Raw genomic sequence first — 25,606 nt, forward strand, 5'->3', positions numbered from 1 at the left:
TTCCCTTTTTTGGGTAGGACGAATCACGCCCATTATTATATCTATTGAACAACATAGATATAAAAATGCCTAGGTCAGTAGCTGTAGCTAGCTAGCTGTACTGTATAAACAAGCTCTGCAGTTGCTGTTGAAAGTTCTGGCAGTTTCTACTTTAATGACTTGAGTGGTAGGTATGTGTATTGTTGAGTAGACTAGTGATAAAATCAGTAGCAAACAAGGTCTCACTCACAGAATAATTATATTAAAATGTTTTATGTTCTGTACTGTAGGTCTAAAACACCGACTACCCAAAAACTTGTGTACGTGTAAACTCGTTAGTCCGACCACGTGTTGTGATGTCCAGTTCTTCGCCTGAACAGTCCCTCACACCCCCCACCAGCGACAGAACCATCCCTCACAATGCCTCAGCTTGCTCTGTGACTAGTATACATTCGGATGTAGCTGGTATAATGGAGTCTTCCCTGTCTCCTCCAAGCCACACTCTGAGTTCTCACCTAAGAACTTCTCTACCAAACACCTTGTCACCCAGCTCACCCCAGCTGGCATCAAGAGGCTCCACTGGGAAACTGCAAAGAGGCAAGAATTATTATTGGTTATATTTGGCATGTATAGTTTGTTTCTTGGTAGTGATATAAAAGATACATGTGCAGTCATCATTCTGTGCTAGTTAACACAAGTATTGTGCCTATTATTGGATTAGAATGGTGCGATTTTAGCCTGTTTAGCAATGTAGGTGTTACAGCATACGATTGAGTAATTGTTTTTTTTCATTCTCCCCCGCTAATTGCAAGCAAGCAAGTAATAGCCAAACATACTGGAACAGATGTTCGTCCCATGTATTAGTGCATTCATATGCAGGAAGCAAGCTACACTGTTTTGTTTTCCCATGGTAGCTAGTGTAGAGTTGAACTGCTCTAATTACATACTGGGTACATGTAGCCACAACACACACACTAGTTACCTAGCACCTAACCACAGTGGTCATCCTCTGCAGGTGTCATGAAGCTACTGCGGCTACCCCAGACTCCCAATACAGTCCACCATCACCCCACTCTACGAGAGGTTGGTAACCTGATCAGTTTAAACCATATATAGTTACATGAGTTATGTTTCCTCACTAATGCATGTTGTGATTTTGTGGTAATTTCACAACTAATTTGCACAGGAAATGGACACACATTTGCCTTCTGACCTCTAAGACTTTTCTTATTCATGAAATTCCATTCTGATACCTCTTTGTTCATCGAAACTTCACTGTATCATAAACTACTCTTTCTGCATTTTTTTAGTGCTGAAGAATTTGATTGCTACTGTGTACAAACTGTACATACTTTAATTAGCTAGTGATCAAAGTAGTATCCAATACCCAACCATGGGCGTGTCAATACACTTGCGTTATGCTGTAAAAAAGGAGCTACCATTGTGTAAGCATCAACAAAGTTTGCCCCCTTTTTACAAGGAAATCTTGTTCATTCTCACCGTGTTATTATTCACTGCTCAATGTTCACAGGACCCGCTAGAACAGAGCGTGACAAGCAAGGAGGCTCTATTTATGAGAATGCTCAGAGGCTCAAGAAAAATCAGAAGCTTTCGAAGGTCAGTAAAAATCGCATACATTGATTATAGCTGGCATTTAATGCGTTGTCTGTTTCATGCAGATCCAAGAGACGTGGCATTGATAAACAGTACCACTCTGATGATGGCTACACCTCTGACCCAGGTCTACTCAGAGAGGTGTGTTATCCAGTGCTCATGTATTGATTAGTGACATACACATTGAAATAAAGAGTGACTTACTCTGCTCATGTTGCCAAACCATTCTTGTCCTGTGTGTGTGTGTGTGGGGGGGGGGGGGGGGGGGTAATCACTTGTGTTAGACCAGCTCTGCGCTTGCTTCATTAGTTGCATGATTGCTGTCCTCACTCACTCACTCTGTTATTGTGATACAGGACTCCCTCCTACACGATGTCGAAGATGATGATGAAACTGATGGAGGAGATGTACATGTAGATGAGGTAAACAGAGTAAGTCAGTGTGCCACACTGAGTACGTCCAGTAAGACTGTTCATTTTCAATCCAAACTGTGTTGTTGCATTAATCTTGTAGCTAGTTTACCCTCCTGTCTGCTCTAAATGGACCCAGTCTAATTACTGTCAAGTAATGCTGTTTCTTTGAACTGCCATCACAGAATCGTCGTCAGCAACAGATACGCAACCTTGAGAGGAAGATAGAGAAGATTCGAGGCTCTCTACACGAGGAGGACTTAGTACACGGGAGTGAACAAGACCTCGTCTCTCTGCCAGAGTTAGACGACAAACCCCACGATGATAAACCACACAGGTGCAGTCAGTGTACTTATGTGGAGTAGTGCTTCTCTCCATGACTGGGTTTTGTATGGGAGGCTAATTGAACCTAATTAATTGGGTTCATATATATACCAGGTAGCACTACATTCCATGGTGACACTTGTTCTCAGTATTCATACTATTTGTGTGTGATCACTTTTCACCTTCTTAAGACCAGTATGCACGTATCCTAGCAATTATTGTACATGCAAGGAGCTGTGTACATACCACACAACTTTATTCTATCATTACCGCTGTAGAGATACAACCTGTTGTGCACAGTCACATGACATGCACAATATTCCCGGCCTCTTTACAGATCGCGACTACATCGACCATCTCTAAAGAACTACAGCAGAAGGAAAAAACTAGAGAACTGGGAGACTCAGTTGAGACTGCTCCAGGAGGGGGCACCTCTAGAGTCTAAATACGCTGCCCTCAGGGAAAGGATTGGAGGAGGCCTGCGAGGAATGTCACTGTAAGTGTCAATTTTATGAATGTTGCACTACTCATGCTATGTGTCTTACGTACACTCTAACTCTAACCAAAGAGGGTATACACTAGCTAGAGGTCTGGGAGTATCACACTTATAATTATGATACAGTCATTATGTGCCTGGTAGATTGCTGTTTAGTTGCTAGCTGTTTGTTAACTACTTGTGTCTATCCCTCACACATATGCTCATCTACTGGTACTCACAGAGGACTTAAGGGAAGACTGTAAGTGCATCTGTAATGTACTGTATGTGATGTAGCTGCTTCATGTTGCTTTGTACTGCAGGACCTTCAACAAGAGGTCAAAGAGATTTAATGGCTCAAATGCTGACGGAGTTATTGATGATGACGAAGATGATGAAGCTTTGGATGACATGTACGTAAGACAATTAGTGAATTTTTAGGGCCACCCAAATATACCGTACATGTATGAACAGTTTGGCTTCTTTCCCAAGTAGTCAAGCGTTCATTTGTTTCATGAGAAGAGTGTTAGTCAAAGCATTTGCTGTAATGAATAATAGCTTTGAAGTGGTGTGACCTGACAGCTTTTATCAGGCTTTGAATATTGTTATTGTATGGCTTAGTTTGTATTTACTGCCATTGTCAGCAACACAAGTACATCCAGATGGTACATAGCTGTGACATCACAGCCTTGTATTGTATAGTCTTATACTCAACCAGCATCTCATAATCTGCTCCAATAGCACTTGCTGCGTTTTGCTAAGTACTGCCATTGTCAGCAACACAAGTACATCCAGGTGGTACATAGCTGTGACATCACAGCCTTGTATTGTATAGTCTTATACTCAACCAGCATCTCATAATCTGCTCCAATAGCACTTGCTGCGTTTTGCTAAGTACTGCCATTGTCAGCAACACTGTAACATCCAGGTGGTACATAGCTGTGACATCACAGCCTTGTATTGTATAGTCTTATACTCAACCAGCATCTCATAATCTGCTCCAATAGCACTTGCTGCGTTTTGCTAAGTACTGCCATTGTCAGCAACACTGTAACATCCAGGTGGTACATAGCTGTGACATCACAGCCTTGTATTGTATAGTCTTATACTCAACCAGCATCTCATAATCTGCTCCAATAGCACTTGCTGCGTTTTGCTAAGTACTGCCATTGTCAGCAACACTGTAACATCCAGATGGTACATAGCTGTGACATCACAGTCTTGTATTGTATAGTCTTATACTCAACCAGCATCTCATAATCTGCTCCAATAGCACTTGCTGCGTTTTGCTAAGTACAATTAGCACTGTAAGTTAATTGTTTGTGTTGTGTGCATCTGTTCACTACAGTTCCCAGGCAACTGAAGGAGTGATTCACATGGAAGCAGACGAGTTTCCTACCGAAACAGAACTGTAAGTCTCACTGCTAGGGTACAACAAACCACAAAAATTCTCTGCCTCTACTCACTCGTATCCTTCACACAAAATAATTATGTGCTCTTGATTGTCTAATTAGTTTCAGATGTTCACTGTAATGACTTCAATCATCCCACTCACTAGGGAGTGTATGTAAGCAACCATACATCACACAAACACACATTTCTTTAACACAGCCTGCCCATGCTCAAACTGAAGGAGGATATGGATGTGGTGAGGCAGACCTCTGAGGAAGCATTACAGGAGAGCCACACTGTCAGGAAAGAACTGGATATGCACAAAGTGAGTTATGTGCTTGTACACTGTTAGTATATGCTGAGTGGGGTTAGCCTCTTTCATCGTAATCTCAATGTATCAGAACCTATTCTCTTTCTGTACTGTTTTGTAGACTTAGGAAAACAATACTGAAGAAGCAGTGCACTCAGTAATCCTGTACAGTGTGTGTTTAGCCTAATGACTGTGTGTGGTTGTTAATGTTGTGAGGTTATTGTGACTTTACTTTGAAAGCATCTTTCCCCGTGTGTTTAATCCTTCCCTCGTTATCTTTCTTTATACAGACACGACTGGAGGAGCTGGAGCAGTGCGTCAATACAATCTACAACAAACTGGAACTGGAAAAGGAGAGATCTGAAGTAAGAGAGCTAACTCGATCAGTATCATCGTATGGTTACGGTATAGGCATGATGAATTCCACTGAAATTATCATTCTATTGTACATGTTGGATACAATATTTAGCCCCATTCCAGTGGTGCAGAGTGTACTTAGAAACTAGCTGCTAGTGTTGGGTTGTGTTTGCAATGTGTTGTTTGCAGTTCAAACGCATACCTCTATTCATTGTGTTTAATTGCTTCTCACTTATCAAAGCCTTTGCTGTGATATGACACTGTTCTAATGTACACCTCATGCAGAGACTTGAGGGTCAGGTCAACGACATAACCGAGCTGCATCAACATGAGGTGAGTCTCACTGTACTGAGAGAGTGATGTGAACACTGATAGTGACTCAGTACAATAGGCTGTGCATGCCCCCCCCTGTATTAAACCTTTTATTAGCCAGCATTGCTGATATTTTACCCTAATATCTGTATTATACTATGACATGGTTTGACTGGACATGTTGTGTGTATAGGTTGGGGAGCTGCGTGCTCAGATAGGGCAGATGGAGAGCATGTCAATGAGCAAAAACCAAGACCTGGAGGACAACATGGAGGCCTGTCAGTCTAAGGTACACCTCGATCACTATAGTTATATAGAGGGATACATAGAGGGATACAAGTTCTAGTGTCAATGTGTTGTGTTATTGGGTAAAGGTTTCAGTACCTGTTAGTAACATTACCAGGCATGCGTATACATTGTAAGTTATACTTTGTTTGCATAGACACTCCATAAGTTGATAGTACTTAGCAGTAATGGGGCATTGTTAGGTCTGTGTATGAGGCTGTTATTATACACTGTGGTTGACCTACCACCACCTCCACACACACACCCACACACACACACACACACACACACACACACACACACACACACACACACACACACACACACACACACACACACACACACACACACACACACAGCTGGAGAGACTGGACGTGTTTGTCCACCGCCTGATAGACAGTGGAGACGAGCCGACCAGCACCATCAGGAAGCCAGTCACAACTCTCATCTCTCTAGTGCTCATAGTATTCACAGTAGTCATCAAACTCGGAAATTTCTTCAAGTGAGTAAAAACCTGTCTACCTATAGGCTTACTAGTAACTTTTTTTTTTTTTTTTTTTAATAAAGTTACTCATGTAGGGTAATGATCTTACTAGTAACTGGACGTTTTCTATTAGCCATTCTTACCACTGAGCCATTACCTCAATATCTATCTACATGCATACAGCTCCCCAGCTTTTGCCAATAATACTTGCTCCCCCCCTTAATATAGCCTCGGCTTTTTTCTACTAGGCAAAGGGCTATTTTGGGTACAGTGATCGATACAATTACAATGAATGCCTGATTGACAATATTCCCCATTCCCCTTGCAGGACAAAGATTGGACTCATGTCACTAGCAGTTTTGTTGATAGCTGTACTGTTAGTCATCGTATTCTACAGGTAGCGCTGTATTATATTATACCAATGTATAATCGTTCTATTTATTAAATGTTCACTCTTGTCTGTACCAACATAATTATTTTTTAATAACAAGAATTTTTGAATGTTTTAAAGATGCCGCATAAACAAACAATTAAAAAAATTATAATCACACATCGAGCATGACTACTAATTAATTAAGTTCTGGTTCATCCGAGTCTGTCTTGCCACCACCTGTATGTGAAGTCTGCACGTGTGTGCGTGTGTGAGGAATAACGAGTATTATATAATCATGTATAATTACAATGCTTACACAGTACTCAATAATCTAAGAATCCACTTACAAAGCCGACAAATTTGTTGATGTAGTCATAGTAACCAAACGAGGTCCATGTGCAATTGTGAGTGCCACCAGGGAATGTCTCGATCAGCTTCACTCGAGAACCACAGTTCTGAGAGGGGATACGTTTTGGATAGACTATATACATAATACAACTGTATTCACAACAGAATGAAGTACGTGGTACATGTAATTGGAGCAGCTTGTATAGACTGTGTTGCACTGTATATTAGAAGTCCACAGAATTGTACATGCAGGTATTAATCAACTGAGGGCTGTACACACCCACCCCGTCCTGTACCTGGTAAAGGTCACTCATCATGGTGGGGGGTATCAGCTGGTCGGCCAGTCCAGAGAGGAGCAATGCAGGGGATCTCACTTTACGTATCTCACTGATACTCAAGAACTACAAAACAGTATGATTAAACACTTATTATGAATGTATACAACTATAATAATTATAATAATTATACACATAATTATTACTAACAGCCAATGTTGTGTAAGCTAGCTAAGTGTATACAGTTAACTCACCTGGTTCTTGAAGAAGATGTGTGGTATGGCCGTTGCCCCTGGAAACATGAGTTGCGCCATGTGAGGGATACCACAGAATGTGTTCTCCACTATCAGAGCCATCAGACTGGAGGGGGGAGGGCATACACAACACGACATGTGACCAACGTAAACTTTATAGCTTCTACTTTGGCAAATACAATCGATTTCTAATCCAAAAAGGAAAGACTGTTGACATGGTGCTCCCTAATAGCTAGCTACAGAATGCAATATTGACATTTTGACCTTTCAAACTTTTTTTTTACCAACTCTAGAGCATGTATTGTAAGAACATACAGTACTTACTGGTCATTGTGTCCTAGAGATGCAGCCAGGTGAATGGCAACAGCTCCTCCCAGTGAGCGACCAAATATGATCAGTTTACTCTGGTCAATGTCGTGTCTTGATAGGAGAAAGTCCCAACTAGCCTGCGCATCTTGATACAGCCCTGTGTGTGAGGGGGCGGGAGGTGTGGTCAAATTTGTGAGTGTATGGTATAATACAGGTTCTTTCCGTGCTGGAGCCTACCAATGACAGCCATTTTTATGTATTTCTGGAAACGGGAAACTGAAGTGGCTAGGAATACCGAGAGTGTAAACTAGAAAACATAAATCTATAAGCTATACACAAATACCCACAACATACCGCTCTCACAAGGAGATCCATGACTCTTCCCATAACCTCTGTACTCCACCAGCAGTACATTGAAGCCACAGTGGTGATACAGAGCCTGAGCATTGTGCAGTCTGTGTCCGATATTGCCAGCGTTTCCGTGAAAATACAACAGAGTCGGAGCAGTCGACATCGCAGTTGGTGGTTGCTTGATGAAATAAGCCACAATGCTAGTCTTGTCCTTTGCCGTCAAGGTGACTAGCTCAAACGGAAGTCCGAGAGAACTGGGAGTTTGTACAAACACTCGTGAGCTTTCTGGCTGCTCTGGGAAATAGAGGAGTGAGTCCTGGTAGTGGTAGAGTCCTCCTATGACAGTCACAATGAGTAGAATGAGTATGATGACAGTGCCATACATCCAGTAGATGAGGATCAGGAACAGAACAGCTGCTCCACATAGCTTCCAAAATTTCCAGAGTAGGAAGGTTAGGATGCGGCCCACCGTCTCTGCCGAGCTGAACCCCATGTGACGATCGGAGGGGAGGGATGAGGGCATCTTGCATCAACGGATGATGATGATTATTATAATTATTTAAAAGAGTGATCGAGGTCTGGTGACTCAGTACACTGTGTACGTGGTGTAAGTGTGTGTATATTCTTAGCAAAGAGTCTCCACGATAATGGATACTGCCAGGTGTGATATAAATCTGAGTTTTGTCTTCAATACTTTAGCCTTGGCATTGTAATTGTAGGGATATCATTCTTGCTTGGCCGGCTTTCTGTGATGAACTTCTCTTGACCTTAGTTTCTAATTAAGTGAATTGCAGTGAAAGTTTTTCGCTTGCAAAAAAAGAGGTGGGGCATGTTCGCCTAGCAGCCACCACAGCTCAAACACCAGCTAGACCACACACAAAATGGTAAGTCTATTTTAGATGGCATGCTTTACACTAAATGTTCTTGTCCTCCCAGACAACCATACTGTTTGCTCAGCCCACTAAGACCAGTCAGTTGGAGCCAGTGATGGTGCAGCTAGCTGGAGACAGGCTGGTTGTGAGTCAACACGATATGGTCCATGAGGACATACTGGCTAACAATGTGAGTACCCAATGTCTTTAATATACACACTTCATCAGGGGAAGTCTAGCAAACAGCTTTATCGTATGTCTTCTTTCCACATAGCTCTGTAATTGATATGGTTTATTCTGTTTGCAAGCAGAATAAACCTGAATGCTACACATTTAGTATTACTATACCTTGGAAAATAACTTTCTGATGTAGGAGATCTATGACGATCGAGTCATCACTTTGGAGAGGGGAGAGAATGGACTTGGATTTTCCATTCAGGTGAGCTTGAGAGTCACCCTGTGTCTATAGATCTACTTACGTAGCTACATCTTTCTTCAGGGTGGTACTGATTTCAAGTGCCCAATAAAAATATACAAAATTTTTGAAGGGTCGCCAGCAGAGAACAGTGGGTTGGATGAGCGCGATGTGATCTTTGAGGTCAGTTATGTCAGTAAATCTGTCTGTGTTTGTGAACTGTACAACTTTTGCTATGCATGTTGATAGGTTAACAGAATTTCAATGTGGGGAAAGACTCATGAAGAAGCTGTAAGTTATTCACACGAGCAGTAGATCTATCTCAATTGTATAATTATGCAGGCTCACATAATTAGAACTACTGGAGATGAAGTTCAACTTCACGTTGGAAAGCTAAGAGATATCGGTCAGTTAGTGCCATAGTCAATTATCTGTAGCATGTACATAACTCTCTGTCTCTGACTGTGTAGATATAGACGACCCACAGAGATATAACGATCAGTGGCTCATAATGGCAGACGTACCTCTCAAGATGGCCTCTGTCACACGCTACCAGCATGGGACTGCTATACCAAAGTGAGTACAATGCTCTGCACATTATGATGGTCATGATGATTATTTATGATTATTTAGACCGAACCAAATTCAAGTTACGAGTAAAAATGGGCGCTCAAAAGTGACTCTTCACTGTCACGAAGATTCCTCTCAGCAATTGTCTGAATGCTCCAAGCAAATAGAGCAGATAATTAGTGAGCTCACAAGACTTGAGGTGATGTGCTATATACTAGTGATGCATGTGGCAGCTACCAGTTTAAGTTCATACTGAATTCTCTAACAATAGATGGACAATTACAACACTGACGCTACTGCAAATGATCAGGTGAGCACAGTATTACACAGTGCAATGTAACGGTACTATATGTGGTTTGTATAGGTCTTGCTCATGGGCTGGGTAACTGAACATCTCCCCTCAGCTGCAAACACGAAAGTTTGGCAACGGAAATTTCTAGTGCTCAGAAACTTCCAACTACAAATCTACAATACACCTCCCGAAGAAATAAGTGAGTGGGAGAGACCAGAAAAGAGCTACAAGCTTCTGGAGATGAGTGTGCAAGTACTGCAGGTGTACATGTTGGAATATATAAACTGAAAATATGTTTTTAAGTGGCATTTACACAGCCACACTCGTTTCAAGATCAACGTGCAAACTCGATAGTGATCACCACTGGGCATGGAACAAACCACATCATCTCATTTGGTATGCTCTATACAGTCGCTGTGACAGTGTATATGCTTCACTTTTGCTTACTATAGAGAAACAAAACAGTCTACAGCAATGGACCAGGCAAATTCACGATTCTACTGTGAAAGCTGTTCTTTCAATAGAGGTTTGTATCTCAATTGACTGTATTGAGTGATTATGGAATGGTAAATGTACAGAGGCAGTCGTTTATTGCAGAGTGGAGAGATCAGTATGTGTACTTTTTACTGGACATTCAGAAAGGATTCGCAATATGCAGTCGCGACAACCTGGTGAGTAGACTATAGCCTAGCATGAAAGGTAACCCTATGAATGCTGTTTACTGTAGGCCAACTGTCTGTGGACTAAGCCCTTCTCTGCTCTGAGGAGGTCTTCTGATGATGGGCACTCAAGACTTCGGCTAGAGTTTGCAGCTTTAGACTCACAAATAACTGAAGTACAGGTACATACACACTGGCTACTCCATGCATCACAAAGTAGACTGAATGTGCACATTAACCTGCAGGAAATAGAGTTGGAAGACATGCAGATAGCTGTGTGCTGTATGGAGTGCTTCCTTGCTGCTAAAGTTGCCACACTGGATCCCAACTTTATATCTCGACTGGACATCATAGCTTAGCTGCATGTCTACAATGCAAAGACTTATGATAGTGTGTATAAGAAACCTATTGTTGTGATTGACTCATCTTAGACAATAAGTTTGTACACACACAGTCTTAATTTGTCTGCTATAATAATTAACTTCCATTGAAAGGTAGTGTATACATAAAAAGGAACTGATTATCAATAGTAATGTATGCAAACAAAGTTTAATGAAAGTGTTTGCGCCACCAATGTTTCACAGCTTTTAACTTGCGCTTCTTTTTCTTTGGTACGTCTGATTGGTGCTCCTCTTTGCTTGAGGACAACTTTTGTTGGTACTTCTCTCTCAGCTGTGCAGAGAGTGATGAATATATACCAGCTTCTGATTCCATATCAGACATGACTTCATTTACATCCTCTAGATTCTCATGGCGAGCATGTAGGGCCTAACATGAGTGGCACATAAATGTACTAAAGGATTGCTGCATGTTACCTATGTAACATTGTATACTATGAGTTACCAAGTGAAACATATTAGATATGTGCTTACTTATAGTTATGTCATGTGCATGTGTGTGGGTAGAAGACTAACCTCAATGTTCTTATGGATTCTTCCAACAGATGTGTCTGATGCACCAGTTGGTTCTGGTACTACTTCACGATCATGTTTTAGTTTCTTTCGAGTTGGCAATCGAGGCCTCATACTGCTGTCTTCATGCTGTATAGGACCTGGCTGTGAGGTGCCGCCGTAGTTGGTTGGAATTGGGGCCCGAGGTCGGTGATCTAACTCCATTGTTTCATCTTCAGATTCTATGTCATCTCTGTAACACACCATAATTATAGTGAAGCAGTGACTAACTAACCATTATGTCTATGCACACACTCATACTAATGGTAGATGCCTTTATTAGGCCATTTGTAAATTCTTACTCTCTTTTGTGTCGATAGCAACAGCAGCAACAGAACTTACAACGCGGCATCTTTAGCACACCTGACAACTGAACGTATGTTTCAATCAATAACCTTTATATGGCTCATAGCCATTGCTATATACACACCAATTACACAAAAAGGAAACACATGAAAACAGCGGAGAGAACAATGTGCAAAGAAAAACATCCCCATTTAACTTTAGTCTTAAGTCAAGTTGTCAATTTTATTTTCTAGAGGACTTTTTCTTCTTTTTCTTTTTGGCTACTAGATCATCTGCCAGAGAAAGGAACCCAGCTGCTTTATCATCAAGTTCTCCACACGTCCTCTCAATAGTTTTTAATTTGTCTTTTCGTTCACCCAATGCCTAAAAATGTGAGTGTAGAAAGAATAGCAACGTATGTACAGTACAAGCCATTTACAACGTTTTGTTCAATGAACTATAATACAAAGCCTATCATACATTAATTGGTGGTGTTACACAGTCAGACAAGAATATTATGGAAGCCTGGGATTGAGTACCGTATAGCGATTATTTTCGTATGGTCATATATTTCGTATTGTAGCATCATACAAAAATTTACCGCAATAGGTTCAACGTAACTATCCTGAGCTGTACGAGTATTTACTTTAATTTCCGAGTATTGGTAAAACAACACCAACCTGTGCATTCTTGTCCATTTTTCCTCCCAATCTATTCTTGGACCTCACTGACTGTGTTGACTTCTTCTCATGTATCGCTACGATATCAGTATTGGGAGCCTCAGCTGATGCTGATGCCTGGGGAGGAATTACCTGCTAAACCAGGCATATGGAATGTTCTTTACTCAGTTTGGTAAACCACAACACAAACCTGTGAGTTTTGTTCCGTTTTTCCTCCCAATCTATACTTTTGCCTCACTGACTGTGCATGCTTGCTACTAGTAGTGGGAGCATCAGCTGGTGCGGATGTCAGAGGAGGGTCAGATTTGGTAGGAGACAACCTACTAGCCCCACCATATGAGTCTCTTTTGACTGGTTTGCTAGATATAGCCAGAAGGTTACTCTCCAACAAAGGACTAGATTCCTCATCCCTGGAGAGGTTAAACACAGTGTGTCCTCATTAGGCTATTCATGTTATACTAGATAGCAACAGGTAACACACACACGATCGAACGAGCCATTTTACACCATTTTGTATTTGCCGATTCTCTTTACCTTTTTCTCCTACGAAAAAAACAGCACAGAGCAAATGGTGCCACCACAATGACAACCAAAAGCAGAGTTGCTCCACTGATAACCACTGCCAAAGATCCTGTACCCATAGGTCTGCAGTTTCTTACTATTATATTTAGAGTGGAGAAGTAAACACATGGAATGCTGACAAAGCACAAATATGCGTGGGTGGATTTACGAGTAAAAGGTGTGAATTTTTTTTTTTTTTTTTTTTCTTTATAATGTTTGATGCAGAGGAAGCATACAGGATATGACAAGGTAGCTAAATGAAGCTAATAATGAAGTCAGTCCATAACCAAAAAGTAAAGGTGCAGGTGCAGGTGTACTTAAGTGAAAAAAAAGAAAAAAAAAGGAAAAAAAAAAAAAATTTTAACTTATTGCTATAATTTTGACAGGGATAATTTAAAAGCAGATGGGCTAGGGCTACTGATAACATTTAGGGGAAGGGAATTCCAAATGGGGATTACGCTTACAAAAAAGGAATGTCTATGGGCTAGGGTTTTAACATATGGTTTTAAAATAATTTGATTATGAGGGTGACGGGGGGAAGGGCGAGGATGGAGGGTGAAAACATTGGGAGATATTATAGATAAATTATTAAGTATATTAAAGCAGACTTTCAGTTTTTGGTTTTTCCTTCGAGATGACAGAGGTTTCCAGTTTAAGGAGGCAAGCAGGTCAGGGTATTCTGCCCTCCACTGCTTCGTTACAATTTTCCCTGCAAATTTTTGGACGCTTTCCAGTTTTTTTATATCTGTGTGGTGATGAGGGTCCCAGACTGCACCGCAATAGTCTAACTTAGGCAGAACAGCCGTGCGGTAGATCTGGTTCCTGATCTGAGGTGGTGATTTATGGAACTTGCGATGGATGAAGCCAAGATGTTGTTTGGCCTTCTTGCAGGTGTTGTGTATGTGACATGCCCATTTTAGATCATTATTGATAGTAACACCAAGGTACTTTACAGTATCACATGGGGAGATCCGATGGTTGTTTATATCTATATTCATTGGGATAGTGCGTGTAGAGCGAGTTATTGTAAGCAGTTTGGTCTTGGAGTGGTTTGCTGTGAGGCCGTGAGATTGCATCCAGTAGTTTATTTCATTGACGTCTCCCTGTAGGTCCTGAGTTTCAATTGTCGAGTTTATGGGCTTGTAGAGAAAGATATCGTCTGGGTATAGAATGAGTTTGGCATTGGTGGACAGGTTGATGTTAGCAATTGAGTTCATGAAAATGTTGAATAATAGCGGTCCTAAGATTGACCCTTGTGGGACACCTGAGGTCACTGCAACAGGGTCTGACATAGTTCCCTCCAGGACTACCCCTTGCTCTCTGTTGGTAAGATAGTCTTTTATCCAATGCAGTAGGTTGCCACAAATGCCTACGACTTGGAGAGAGGATATGATCTGTGGGTGGGGTACTGAGTCAAATGCTTTCTTGACGTCAAAGAACACAGTTGCCACTTGGTGATCATTTTCTAGAAGTTTGTGCCAGTCGTTAGTGACAGATAGGAGGGCTTCTTGAGTTGAAGATTTTGGTCTGAAGCCAAACTGGCAGTTTGACAGGAGCTTGTTTGAGTATAAGAACTTGGATTTGGCTACCTGAACACCAACGAGCAACACAGAGTTCCTAAACAGCACGAATGTGACATACAAATAGAAACACTGTATGTGAGTGCCTTCCACCAAAAATGTGGCATTGGGAAGAAACTATTGCAAGCTATGGAGGACAAAGCGAAGAATGAGCAGTATATTAAAGTGGGAATTGTGTCAACAACATTTGCTGTGCCTTTTTACAAGAAGATGGGTTATTCCATTGTACAAGAACCGATGTGGTTCGACATCTCGAGGAACATTTACAGCAAAGGACCCTACAGTTGCGAAACAAAAATTATGACTAAATACATCTGAATACTTGCATCATCATCATCATTTTCGTCATTATTTTTCAGTTCAACTCTATAAATTTATGCATAGCATGATAATTATCATGCACTTAATTTTTACCATTTTTACCATCACCGCTTTAACTTTACTAGCAATGCTGACATACATAATTATATAGCTAACAATGTAACCAATCATAAGATTTCTTGAAACAGTGAGTGCAAGAATCTGTTGCAAGTACGAAATATCTCTGATCATTGACAACAATCATTCATGCATACTCTTTGATCAACCCATAACAATGCAGCTGGAACGAAAAGTAATAATTATTGTTACAGGGCATGCGCACTAGGTTCGTAGACGTACTTGGGATGATCTATTATTTACCCCGGATAGAAAAACTTAAATGCAAACATTTCACAACAAAAAGTGCACAAACAAACTAGACAGACCGTAGTTAACCACAAACTATCTCTGACTGGGTTTAAAGCGCATCCTGGAATTTCTGCAGAGAGAACAATAAGATGAAAAAACGATGTATGGAGAGTTTCAGTTTCACCTTTGCTGAGCCATTTTCATGGTTGCCTTCATTAGAGGTTTTGATTTCACCTTCTGTTCCAAGGAGGACGGTCCTGACCTCCCTGGGAAGAAGGCCACACTACTGGCCCCTCTACGACCAGGCTTTCTTGTGGCCACAGTGCTTATCACTTTACGAACTGCAGGGAACCAATATCACTGCATTGTATTGAAGTATATTCTTGCTTACAAATTATAAATCAAGGAGTAGTAAGGGCTCACATTTACATATACTTTAATAATTCTAATTTATCCCACCCTTACAAAATAATAAACAAGGCTATAGAAGGTCAGTAGATGCATGTTTCTGTTGTGTACTATTACAGCAACTCTTACTTGGATCTTGTCTTGCCTTCTCTGTTGCACTAATTCTCGCAGTGAGGCTTCGCAGTTTTCTCTCACGATCTTCAAGTCTATCCTGTACACAAAATTAATAGTCTCAATAATGGAGGTCAAGCTGCTCATACCGTAACTCACAATGTACAATTCCTTCCATGTTTGGTGACCTCTTGGTAATGCTCCTTTGAACTCCTTACGACAGTGCTTCTCCCACAGGCCATCACTGTCTTCAGTAAAATGCTGTATAAAAGATAAGGGAATATAATTGTGCGCGTCTTTGCCTCACTGGATTGTATTCTTCAAGCCTCATGAGTTGAGATGCGGTGGATCTATTGTGTGTGTGCGTGTGTGTGTGTGTGTGTGTGTGTGCGTGCGTGTGTGTGCGTGTGTGTGCGTGCGTGTGTGTGTGTGTGTGTGTGTGTGTGTGTGTGTGTGTGTGTGTGTGTGTGTGTGTGTGTGTGTGTGTGTGTGTGTGCATAGTATACATGACTACGTGTACAGCTGCAAGTATGTTAACTATGGCAATTAAGAATCCCACTCTTTCGTGCTAATAACAAATACCAGGCACACATCTATAATTATGTAATTATGTGCACCTATGAATTCCACGCAGCCGCCAAGGCACAAGGCAACATAATAACTCTGCTACATGTACATGTATACACACACCTTGATAGAACAGGCTCCAATACATAGAAGGGAATTCCTCCAACTTCTTCAATATCTGCAATAGCTCGGTAAACATGTATAGTGGCCATTCTTTTTTTAACATCTGAGACATACATACTAGCTGGCTCCATATAAGGTATGTATAAAGACGAACATAGCTGCACATACCGTCAATGTTGTCGATGAGGACCTTTATGCACAGATCAAAGAGAGGAGTCACAACTGCAATGGATAAAACACAAGGAATTGATTGTGGAAGCGAGTTGCTACCAATGGAGCTGATTAGAAATCTGGAGCCACATTTCCTGCTGACTGGTATACTATTATGATATTTAATAGAAGGCCTAGACTACTAGGAACTAAAAACTACCCAGAACTAGTTACTAGTTATCACTATACCTTACACAAGTAACGCCTTGGTATGTGTGATATTGTGTGAAGTATTCACAGATGTACACATGGCGGGCAGGCTTACACTGTGGACCAGATGAAGCTTTCTTGCCAGAGTAAACCTGTGTGCGAGACTTCTTGGAGAGAGCAACAATATCCGTACTGCCAGCCACATCAGCTGAGATAAAAGACAAAACAGTTTATACAAACACGTCGTTTACATACAGCGTACATCTGTTACATACCAACAAAATACCACAACTAGTTAGTACAATGATTGAAGGTGAACATCAAAATTAATCGGTGCATGGGACTTCACCAAACCCACCTTTCCTTTTCTTGTGGTTAGTCTGTTGTGGTGACGTTGAAGAGTAGCTTGGCGTAGCAAGGCTACTGAGCTGACCATTGTGTACCTCATGAGGGACGGGTCGTGGACTGATAGATCGTAGTTTAGTAATAGACTCCGAAGGCCCGAGACTGTCCTTTGTTCTGTGGGCCACTCTATGCGAGGGTGTGGCAATGGCCGGGAACTCAGTATCTAAACAATCCATGGTGTCGTTGTTGGAGAGTGTTTCAGGCATTCCCATTAGAGCCTTGGAGAAGTCATCAAGGCTTTTAGGTTCTTTAGATGAGCCAGCTTTGCTTCTCGATCTTGACTTAGATGATGACTTATGAGGCTTTGTCCCATGTAGTATTGTAACATCATCGTCTCTACCTGTCTGTGCATGTGTGTGTCTTTCATTGGTTGGTTTAGGCTGTGGTGGGTGGCCAGGCTCGGCTGGTGGTAAAAGTCGTTTCCATTTCTGGACGAGGGCTTTCGACTCTGTTTTGATGGTGTTGGACATTTTACGAAGTGCATTCACGTCTCTTCCAATCTGAGTGTTCTGTAGAGAATGCAACACATGATATCCATTCATCGATTGGAGGTGCTATTAATAAACTGACCTGTAACAATTCAATCGTCATCGGTACTTGTGACAGTCGATGGAGAACTTTAAGAACATAGCCCTCCTATTATTAAATATACCGATAATTAATAATAAAATTAATGTATGATCATTTTGCTGTGATTTACCTCTTTTCCTTGCTCCACAGCTTCAGTCAACTTCTTCTTGAGCTTTAAGATCGATTGCAAGTCATCCATAGCTGCTCTGTTCTGATCTGGTGTACAAACCACCGGCACCAGTACCTTGAGCTAGCTATATTATATAAAGTGTGTAGACATGCAAAGCTTTTCAATTTTACACATTTCGCTATTTATCAGCTGGATTTGTGGTCTTAGTAGAGATAGTAAACAAATGACGTCCGTTTCAAGTGCAACCACCCACACACTTCCCGTTTCTTCTCTTTTATTACGTTATTGACATGTGGGCAAACTTCAAAGAAATTTTTAGTTTGCAGCTTTGTAGCTTGGTTTATAATTTATTGTGAACCTGAAGCTCAAACATCACATCTTATCATGTCAGAGACAGAGAAAGTACAATCTCCATTTGGCGACAGCATTGACTCTGGGACCCATGACTCATACAGCATGGAGAAAGCTCCCAATGAAATGGTTGATGCAGAAGTGCTAGTCATACAGACCACCTCCTCTGGCCTAGTGAAGAAGGAGAGGCACCTCAGCAGCAGCAGCTCTTCAAAACGACCCAGTTTGAGCAAGGAAGACTATTATTGTGGAGTGGGGAGATGCAGACCCAAATGGATGCAGATGTTCATGGATGCGAGGTTCTTCACCTTCCTGCTGTGCCTCAACTGCTTCATAGAGGGAGCTCTCGTGTCTGGTGAGCATCTGCAACAAATAAACAAGCATAATTTAATGTAATGATTTGGTGTTGTCGATTTTTAGTTAGCAGAATGTTTGTGGTAATGTTGAAGTGTGTAATTAGTATATCCTATTGTTTCTTTACTTGTGGTCTAGAAAACATGCATCACTAATTAATTATTTTTCGACTGCAGTAAAAAAGAAGCACAAACCATACAGGGAATGTAGAATTGCCTTGGCCTGTGATACCCTTGCTAATGGCATGCACATGTACGTATGTTGCATGTAAGATGAATGTTTGGCATACAACCATGCGCTTCCGTGAGACTGGGGGAGCAGTGAATAGTTGTGAGCTCAAACAATGTACTAGACCTTTGTCTAGCAAATGCATTCCTTGCAATTACCCTTCTTAGACTATTGCAAATGATACCCATTGAATATTGTTTGGTTGCTGAGAACTGTAGGTGAGAAGTGTGTTGCTATAGGTGACAGATAGCCTCGGGCTCTTATCAGTGGTACACAATGGTATGGTGTTGATTGGAGGTTCCTGTGTGGTGTGTGTAGATCTTTGTCCTTGCCAATCTGTCCTTATCACCACCACCATGGTCATGTGTTTGTGCTCCTTAGCATATCTTATCAGTTGTGTAGCAGCTGCACTGGGCACATAATAAGGATAAAGATATCTGCACACCCTGGATATCGTAAATGAGCTCCAGGAACATTTGTGCAACTTCACATAATATTCAGATGATTTTCAACTCCATGGAAACATCGAATAATTTTCCTTTGCATGCATAAGATTAGGTAATCAACATCTGTACTTTAGTGAGCTCTGTTTTGCCAACATAACAAATCAATCATCAATATTTGTTTTAAATCAGCCAGTATGACTTAAGTGTTAAATGTCAATTTGCAGTTGCTCAGGGTTCTCGATTTCCTGTCACTAGGTCTATGATAGTAGTATAGTTTCATATCATGTATGCTTTCATGATAGAAGGCATGCTGTGAGCAGTGCATGCAGTATCCAATAGTAATCGATCATGTGAGGAAATTATGTCAATTATTGCAGAAGGCTATTTTAATTTCACTATTACTATAATGGTACAATGTGTGATCGAAATCATTTACTGTCATTGTATTCTCACTATCTCACTCTAGGATTCACCTCGGTGGTTTTGTCCTCCATTGAGAGGCGCTATGGATTCTCGAGTACAGCTGCCGGAGCTATTGCTGCTACCTTTGATGCTTCTGTTCTTGTCTCTGTCCTATTCATCAGCTACTTTGGAGGCAGAGGCCACAAGCCCAGGTGGCTGGGTGTGAGTCTCATCATACAAGGAGTAGGTAAGAGGCCTGGGCGGTTGTTATCTGCATGGTGGCTATTCTAAAAATACCGCTGCAAATACTTTGTTGCCAACTTGCAATAATGGTACTTGTTGCTATGTTACACTACACTGTGCACAGTTAGGGGTGGACTAATTTGGCAAGTAAGTAAGTCCAGTTGTGATGTGAGATGGTATGTAAACTGACACAAACATGTGATAATTATTGTGTGTGAGATCACTGAAGCCGCCACCTCCTACTAATCTCATTAGTCTCAGTGTCTGGCACTTGAAATTAATAATTTCCTGTTTACCTGTTTCCCTATCCCTATTGTTTCCCTATTGTTTCCCTGCAGGTGCCTTTGTGTTTGCATTACCTCAGTTTGTATTTGGCGAGTACACGGCTGGTGCTGCATTGACGGAACAGTTTGAATCATGTGCAGCTGACAATGCTGATCTCTCCTCAGATTGCGAGGGGGGCAATAACTTTGCTCTGGCTTTTTTCATAATCGGAAACATTCTAATTGGAATAGGGGCAGCCCCCTTGTTTACAATCGGTACCTCTTATCTGGATGACATAGTGTCACCGAAACACGTTTCTGTTCATATTGGAATATTCTACATGGTGACTGTGATTGGGCCTGCTCTCGGCTATGGACTAGGTGGAGCCTTCCTGTCCGTGTTTGTTGATCCGTGGGTAGAGACCAGGCTTGAACCCTCTGACCCCGGCTGGGTGGGTGCTTGGTGGCTAGCGTTTATTTTCTCTGGAATAATGTCATGGCTTATTTCTATTCCGTTCTTTATGTTTCCACGCTTACTGCCTGACAGTCACCTGGTAAAGCAAGAACGACAACAAGAAATGGCCCAAAAGTACCAAGGGAAATTTGGAGAAGCAGAAGAATTTACTGGCAAACTGAAATCGTTTCCTTACCACCTCAAGCAAGTGATCACCACTCCTAGTTGGATCTTCATTACGATTGCCATTAGCAGTTCGTTGATTGTTGTCGCGGGAATGGTGTCTTTTGCCCCCAAGTATCTCGAGTCTCAGTTTGGCCTCACTGCCTTTACAGCCAGCATCGTCGCTGGAGCAGTAGGTAAGTGTGTGTGTGTGGGTGTGGGGGCGTAGGTAGTGAGTGTGGGGGGGCGTAGTTAGGCGTAGGTAGTGAGTGTGGGGGGGGCGTAGGTAAGTGTGTGTGTGTGTGGGTGTGGGGGCGTATGTAGTGAGTGTGGGGGGGGCCGTAGTTAGGCGTAGGTAGTGTGTAGACTTTGTATAAAAACAAACAAACATTAATTCTATCAACAGGTTCTATCCAGTGGGAGGGGGGGACAGCCCAAACACCCCCTCTCTCCACTAGTCTGCAAATTCTTAATTTAAGGGTCTACCATGGCTGCATTCTGAGAAGCTAAAAGCAATTTTTTCCCCTTATATTGAATCCTAGAGATAGAATCCTGATCAAGCTACTCTTTACCACACTTATTTGATGCAGCCATACCAGCTGGTGGAGCGGGAGTCATCACAGGTGCACTGATTGTCTATTTCAGTAAGGCCACAGGGCGTAAAGTGGGTCTCATCACGTGGATCATCACCTTGATCACCATACCGTCCACACTTGTGTTCCTAGTGCATTGTCCCACTGTGCAGCTGGCAGGAGTCACTGCCCCTTATTCTGACGGGTAAGTGAGGGAGCCTCTCTTTGTCTGTAATGCAGTCTCAGTGGTGTCTTACTAGTATAAAATAATAGGACTCGTTATTTGAAAATATTTTCCTCAGTGTAAGGGCTTTAATTTATTAATTATTGTTGCTTTACAAGATAGTACTCAAGAAGTTACTGTGTATGTACAAAAGTTCTAGGAAGTGGTTTAAGTGCTTATATAGTCATTGTTTTGGTCCCTTATCTGTGTACAGACTGCGGTAGTTATCTGTGTACAGACTGCGGTAGATCCTATCATGATAATTAAACCACCATTGTTGTTTTGTGTGCAGGCTGATTGGAGGCGGTGATACTCGCTTCCTCAACGCTACTTGTGTATCGAATTGCAATTGTTCCTCCACCATCTTTGAGCCAGTCTGTGGAGCTGATGGTCTCACCTACTTCTCACCATGCAGAGCTTCTTGTCAGAAGAGTGTTACCACTATAAACGGGGTAAGTAAACATTGGAATCAGAACTGACTTGGCTATTGTATTACAGCCCCAGTTTAATGAACTATCTTTGATTCAGGGCCTTTCAGTTGCCATAACTTGAATTCCGTGGATCCAATTTCAACGATTTTATGATTTTCTGAAAGCTTAGTAGAGGCCTTTCAAATGGTGTCATCAAAGTTGAGATAAAGGTATTTGCCAATTTGGCCATACCATGGATAATATAAATATAGCCCATGGTCCAAGACTGAAAGATGACAAATTATGGCCTCGACAAAATTTTTGATTTAAATACATCATTTGAAAGATCTCTTTCTAAGATTTCAGAAAATCAGAAAATTTTTGACATTGGATCAACAATACTAAAGTTATGGCTGTTGAAAGATGTTCAACTACGTGTACGTGTACATGTATACACACACACCCTGGCTAGAACATTGTTATTATGTATTGCTTATAATTATAACTGAAACTGAAACATAGTTGTCCTAATTTGTACAGGTACAAACCAATGTGTTTGAGAACTGCTCGTGTGTATCTGGCAATCTAGCGTCTCAGCTGTTCAACACGACACCACACATGGCCTCCAGTCTCAATCAACTGACCTTTGACCTGTTATCAAACAGCACAGCGGTGGAGGGCAGGTGTGATCAAGGCTGCAACCTGATTGGTCCGTTTCTGGTCGTCATTGCCGTGGCTCTCTTCCTGATATTCATGCTCCAAGTTCCCTATGTCATCATCACTGTGAGGTATGACCATAGGCTTGTGTTTTTGTTAGCTCTAACTTTGAGTACCTTATTAGTTGAGCTGCATAGATTGTCCAATCTCAACGAGATAATAATTAATTCTTTAGAGGTCATATGGAGCTTTTTGCATGATCTATGCTATTGAAACACGTATTATACGTTACTGCAATGCACTCCTACGCAGGTGTGTAGCTGATGAACAACGTACGCTGGCTCTCGGTCTTCAGTCCCTCGTTTTTCGAGCATTTGGTTCCATCCCCGGTCCCATTGTGTTTGGTGCCATCTTCGACTCTGCCTGCATCTTTTGGCAATACGATTGTAGTCGCCAGGGCAGCTGCTGGGTGTATGACAACTCCTCTCTGAGTGAGCGGGCTGTCCTACTAGCAGTCATGGGTGTCACGTTGAACTTCATATTCTCATTCCTAAGTTGGATTGTCTACCCTAAACAAACACAAAGTGAAAAAGAAGCAACAGATATTGCACTGGCGAGCATTCACGAAACCACACCCCAAGACAATTCTAATCAGGTAGAATCAGGAGGTGACTCGGAATCACTCGAATCGAGCGACTCGTATATTATACAAGGACCACAAAGTCCCCCCAAGAGACGCACTTCGAACCGCTTTGAGAGTCACTGCAGTGAGGATATTTTGCTGGACCACGATCACACGGAGATTGATGAGGGAGTGGTTTTCCCTGACCTACACAATATGAGAGCTCGGAGTGTCGAGACAGAGGTCTCTAGTCCGACGATGATTGTGCAACCACCAATCTAATCTAACTAACTAACTAACTAACTAACATAATTAATTATCAATGCATAAAACTATATTATAGTTATAATTAACTGTCTTGCACCTGTTCTATATATATAGCTCCCAGTATTTTCCTGTGCTCACTTTTGTTTTGTTTTTACAATGCAGTTTGACATAATTACAGTCATGTATCAATCTTTTTAATTTTTATTGTACGTGGCAATATTATTTATTAAGCATCGTGAAAGCACGTTACAAGACTCAAGTGTTAGGAGTATAATTATGATATAGATTATGCTTATAACTACAATAACAATTTCTTGCTTTCAGTTTCAATAAGATGATAGAGCTTCATTAGTTTGCAATAGCATCGTGAAAGCATGTTACAAGACTCAAGTGTTAGGAAAATAAATCTACAGGTATTAGGTGTGTATATAATGATCGTAATGAGTGAGTAAAAAGATAGATGGTGCTAGTATGTAACTACATTAATGATTTCTTGCTCTCTGTTTCAATAAGATGATAGAGCTTCACTAGTTTGTCATCTTTCACATTGTTCTGTACTGCAACGTGATGATAAAACTCCCAAGAATGCATGCACACCTCCACTAAATCTGCAATCCCGTCCCGATACACAATCTGCACAGTCGACACTGCACTCACAAAACCAATGATGAACATGTTAGGCTCTTCGATGCTCTCTTTTCTCCCCTGAGCAGTTTGTATTGAAGCTATGCTGTACATTAGTAAACAGAGTACAGTCCCAAGGACACTGTGTGGCCCCTCAAGAGCGCCATTGTCAAGAAGCACTTTTAGAGGATTGTTCTCGTTCCTGACATCGCACAGAGTGTCCAGCCATTGATACACTTTCTGATCGAGATTCATGCGGTTCTTGCTCGTCTCAAAATGACAATTCAAAAATTCCAACCCACTGAAAGAATCGATCTCATCTTTTCCTTCACCAAGACTGCTATCAACTATTGTTTCGATTCTCTGAATGGATTTTAGTTTTGGCTCAGTGGTTCTTGGCTTGAGTTCACGTCTTTGCTTGTTATAGGTGACAATCAGGGAAGAAAAGGCACCTGTGCAATTCGATACTTTCTCAAGAATGGATGCAAGTGGAAGCATTCCTCTCGTAAACTCCATGGTTTGAACGGACCAGTTTAGAAAGTACTGAAAGATGGTTTGCCCTTTGAGTGCAGTATAGAGCATTGGGTTGGTGTCACCGACTTCTGTGCCAACTGCAAACAGGCGAGTGTTGAGGGGGACTGTGGAAGTCCTGATGTCCGTCAGACAAGAGACCATTCTGTGGGCAAACGGACAGTCGAAAATGAACAAAACATAGCCAATGGTTTGTTTTTTGCTGGCTTCCGATAGCCATTCCAAAAGTGTGGTTGGAGTCACATGTGTGATAGGGTTCTCACTATTGAAATCGGAGAGCTTCAAACTGCATTCTTGGCTGCTTCCGTCTACCGGTCCTGTGTATGAAAAAATGAACAAACCTTCTTTGCTGTTTTGTTTGCAAATCAGCTTTAAAAAGTGCTCCTTAATACTTTCTTTTGAGATTAAAGTAGTATCATCAAGGACTTGGATACCATCACTTCGAACAATCTGCTTTTCAGCAAACGTGCTGACAATAGGATTCACATATCCATTGTTGTTTTGAGAGGAAGTGTTATTAACAAGTAACAATGAGCTATTCTCAGGCTGGTAGTAAATAGAAGCAGGTACATTCGATAAAACTACAACATTGCCACTTTGTATATAAGCCATTTTCAAGTCTACAAAAGAAAGCAATAACTGAAACAATACTGAGAAAACCTCTACTTTTATAGTATGTAATTATAGAAGATCACCTGATGGCTCATAGCAAGTGCACTGTCAGTACATTCATAACCA

General features: G+C 41.5%; 6 protein-coding genes across 11 annotated transcripts; 3 read left to right on the forward strand and 3 right to left on the reverse strand.

Moving 5' to 3' along the window:
* The first annotated feature begins 7 nt into the window (after window positions 1–7).
* On the forward strand, window positions 8–6,452 carry LOC135331347 (uncharacterized). Of its 3 annotated transcripts, none has more exons than XM_064526471.1 (17): window positions 8–166; window positions 270–576; window positions 995–1,062; window positions 1,511–1,596; window positions 1,659–1,734; window positions 1,950–2,024; window positions 2,189–2,340; window positions 2,665–2,823; window positions 3,047–3,064; window positions 3,126–3,215; window positions 4,151–4,213; window positions 4,414–4,519; window positions 4,795–4,869; window positions 5,147–5,194; window positions 5,367–5,462; window positions 5,818–5,960; window positions 6,271–6,452. In XM_064526471.1, the coding sequence occupies exons 2-17, from the start codon at window positions 336–338 to the stop codon at window positions 6,341–6,343; spliced, it is 1,569 nt and encodes a 522-aa protein (XP_064382541.1). In that variant the 5' UTR covers window positions 8–166; window positions 270–335; the 3' UTR covers window positions 6,344–6,452. The 3 variants fall into 3 exon arrangements, with proteins under 3 accessions (XP_064382541.1, XP_064382543.1, XP_064382542.1); XM_064526473.1 differs by having other exon boundaries at window positions 1,950–2,015; XM_064526472.1 differs by having other exon boundaries at window positions 14–170.
* LOC135331351 (protein ABHD13-like) lies at window positions 6,268–8,631 on the reverse strand. The gene is made up of 6 exons (XM_064526476.1): window positions 7,856–8,631; window positions 7,517–7,658; window positions 7,193–7,298; window positions 6,960–7,064; window positions 6,663–6,770; window positions 6,268–6,565 (listed from the first exon to the last, which is right to left on the reverse strand). The coding sequence occupies exons 1-6, from the start codon at window positions 8,373–8,375 to the stop codon at window positions 6,512–6,514; spliced, it is 1,035 nt and encodes a 344-aa protein (XP_064382546.1). The 5' UTR covers window positions 8,376–8,631; the 3' UTR covers window positions 6,268–6,511.
* A 21-nt stretch (window positions 8,632–8,652) lies between these two features.
* On the forward strand, window positions 8,653–11,141 carry LOC135331362 (gamma-2-syntrophin-like). The gene is made up of 15 exons (XM_064526489.1): window positions 8,653–8,736; window positions 8,789–8,914; window positions 9,098–9,163; window positions 9,224–9,322; window positions 9,389–9,430; window positions 9,482–9,545; window positions 9,610–9,715; window positions 9,773–9,908; window positions 9,981–10,019; window positions 10,074–10,262; window positions 10,319–10,397; window positions 10,454–10,527; window positions 10,580–10,672; window positions 10,729–10,842; window positions 10,906–11,141. The coding sequence occupies exons 1-15, from the start codon at window positions 8,734–8,736 to the stop codon at window positions 11,017–11,019; spliced, it is 1,344 nt and encodes a 447-aa protein (XP_064382559.1). The 5' UTR covers window positions 8,653–8,733; the 3' UTR covers window positions 11,020–11,141.
* An 850-nt stretch (window positions 11,142–11,991) lies between these two features.
* On the reverse strand, window positions 11,992–18,247 carry LOC135331363 (transcription elongation factor B polypeptide 3-like). Of its 4 annotated transcripts, none has more exons than XM_064526492.1 (14): window positions 18,060–18,247; window positions 17,930–17,995; window positions 17,313–17,868; window positions 17,070–17,162; window positions 16,763–16,816; window positions 16,595–16,649; window positions 16,212–16,254; window positions 16,064–16,165; window positions 15,923–16,004; window positions 15,570–15,726; window positions 13,110–15,515; window positions 12,766–12,985; window positions 12,576–12,692; window positions 11,992–12,279 (listed from the first exon to the last, which is right to left on the reverse strand). In XM_064526492.1, exons 1-11 carry the CDS (start codon window positions 18,126–18,128, stop codon window positions 15,479–15,481), a joined length of 1,314 nt encoding a protein of 437 aa, XP_064382562.1. In that variant the 5' UTR covers window positions 18,129–18,247; the 3' UTR covers window positions 11,992–12,279; window positions 12,576–12,692; window positions 12,766–12,985; window positions 13,110–15,478. The 4 variants fall into 4 exon arrangements, with proteins under 4 accessions (XP_064382562.1, XP_064382561.1, XP_064382560.1 ...); XM_064526491.1 differs by having other exon boundaries at window positions 12,576–12,707; XM_064526490.1 differs by having other exon boundaries at window positions 12,576–12,710.
* An 89-nt stretch (window positions 18,248–18,336) lies between these two features.
* On the forward strand, window positions 18,337–23,902 carry LOC135331353 (solute carrier organic anion transporter family member 4A1-like). The gene is made up of 7 exons (XM_064526478.1): window positions 18,337–18,765; window positions 19,905–20,087; window positions 20,422–21,159; window positions 21,553–21,739; window positions 22,050–22,209; window positions 22,708–22,955; window positions 23,137–23,902. The coding sequence occupies exons 1-7, from the start codon at window positions 18,444–18,446 to the stop codon at window positions 23,726–23,728; spliced, it is 2,430 nt and encodes an 809-aa protein (XP_064382548.1). The 5' UTR covers window positions 18,337–18,443; the 3' UTR covers window positions 23,729–23,902.
* A 135-nt stretch (window positions 23,903–24,037) lies between these two features.
* On the reverse strand, window positions 24,038–25,564 carry LOC135331364 (uncharacterized). Its single transcript, XM_064526494.1, has one exon. It carries the CDS (start codon window positions 25,478–25,480, stop codon window positions 24,191–24,193), a length of 1,290 nt encoding a protein of 429 aa, XP_064382564.1. The 5' UTR covers window positions 25,481–25,564; the 3' UTR covers window positions 24,038–24,190.
* Between the last annotated feature and the right edge of the window lie 42 nt (window positions 25,565–25,606).

The sequence above is a fragment of the Halichondria panicea genome, chromosome 2 (assembly GCF_963675165.1).
Source record: "Halichondria panicea chromosome 2, odHalPani1.1, whole genome shotgun sequence".
In the NCBI taxonomy this organism is placed as follows: Eukaryota; Metazoa; Porifera; class Demospongiae; order Suberitida; family Halichondriidae; genus Halichondria; species Halichondria panicea.

Coding starts and splice junctions, on each gene's coding strand:
- LOC135331347 (XM_064526471.1), top strand. CDS start 336: ATGTCCAGTTCTTCGCCTGAACAGTCCCTCACACCCCCCACCAGCGAC. Junction 2,341..2,664: donor CACGATGATAAACCACACAG/GTGCAGTCAGTG, acceptor GCCTCTTTACAG/ATCGCGACTACATCGACCAT. Junction 5,961..6,270: donor AAACTCGGAAATTTCTTCAA/GTGAGTAAAAAC, acceptor TTCCCCTTGCAG/GACAAAGATTGGACTCATGT.
- LOC135331362 (XM_064526489.1), top strand. Junction 8,915..9,097: donor AGGACATACTGGCTAACAAT/GTGAGTACCCAA, acceptor TTTCTGATGTAG/GAGATCTATGACGATCGAGT. Junction 9,164..9,223: donor GACTTGGATTTTCCATTCAG/GTGAGCTTGAGA, acceptor ATCTTTCTTCAG/GGTGGTACTGATTTCAAGTG.
- LOC135331353 (XM_064526478.1), top strand. CDS start 18,444: ATGTCAGAGACAGAGAAAGTACAATCTCCATTTGGCGACAGCATTGAC. Junction 21,160..21,552: donor CATCGTCGCTGGAGCAGTAG/GTAAGTGTGTGT, acceptor TATTTGATGCAG/CCATACCAGCTGGTGGAGCG. Junction 22,210..22,707: donor GTGTTACCACTATAAACGGG/GTAAGTAAACAT, acceptor TAATTTGTACAG/GTACAAACCAATGTGTTTGA.
- LOC135331351 (XM_064526476.1), bottom strand. CDS start 8,375: ATGCCCTCATCCCTCCCCTCCGATCGTCACATGGGGTTCAGCTCGGCA. Junction 7,659..7,855: donor TGGATCTCCTTGTGAGAGCG/GTATGTTGTGGG, acceptor CCTCACACACAG/GGCTGTATCAAGATGCGCAG. Junction 6,771..6,959: donor TGATGAGTGACCTTTACCAG/GTACAGGACGGG, acceptor ATCCCCTCTCAG/AACTGTGGTTCTCGAGTGAA.
- LOC135331364 (XM_064526494.1), bottom strand. CDS start 25,480: ATGGCTTATATACAAAGTGGCAATGTTGTAGTTTTATCGAATGTACCT.
- LOC135331363 (XM_064526492.1), bottom strand. CDS start 18,128: ATGGATGACTTGCAATCGATCTTAAAGCTCAAGAAGAAGTTGACTGAA. Junction 16,166..16,211: donor GGCTTGAAGAATACAATCCA/GTGAGGCAAAGA, acceptor TCTTTTATACAG/CATTTTACTGAAGACAGTGA. Junction 16,005..16,063: donor CATGGAAGGAATTGTACATT/GTGAGTTACGGT, acceptor TTTTGTGTACAG/GATAGACTTGAAGATCGTGA.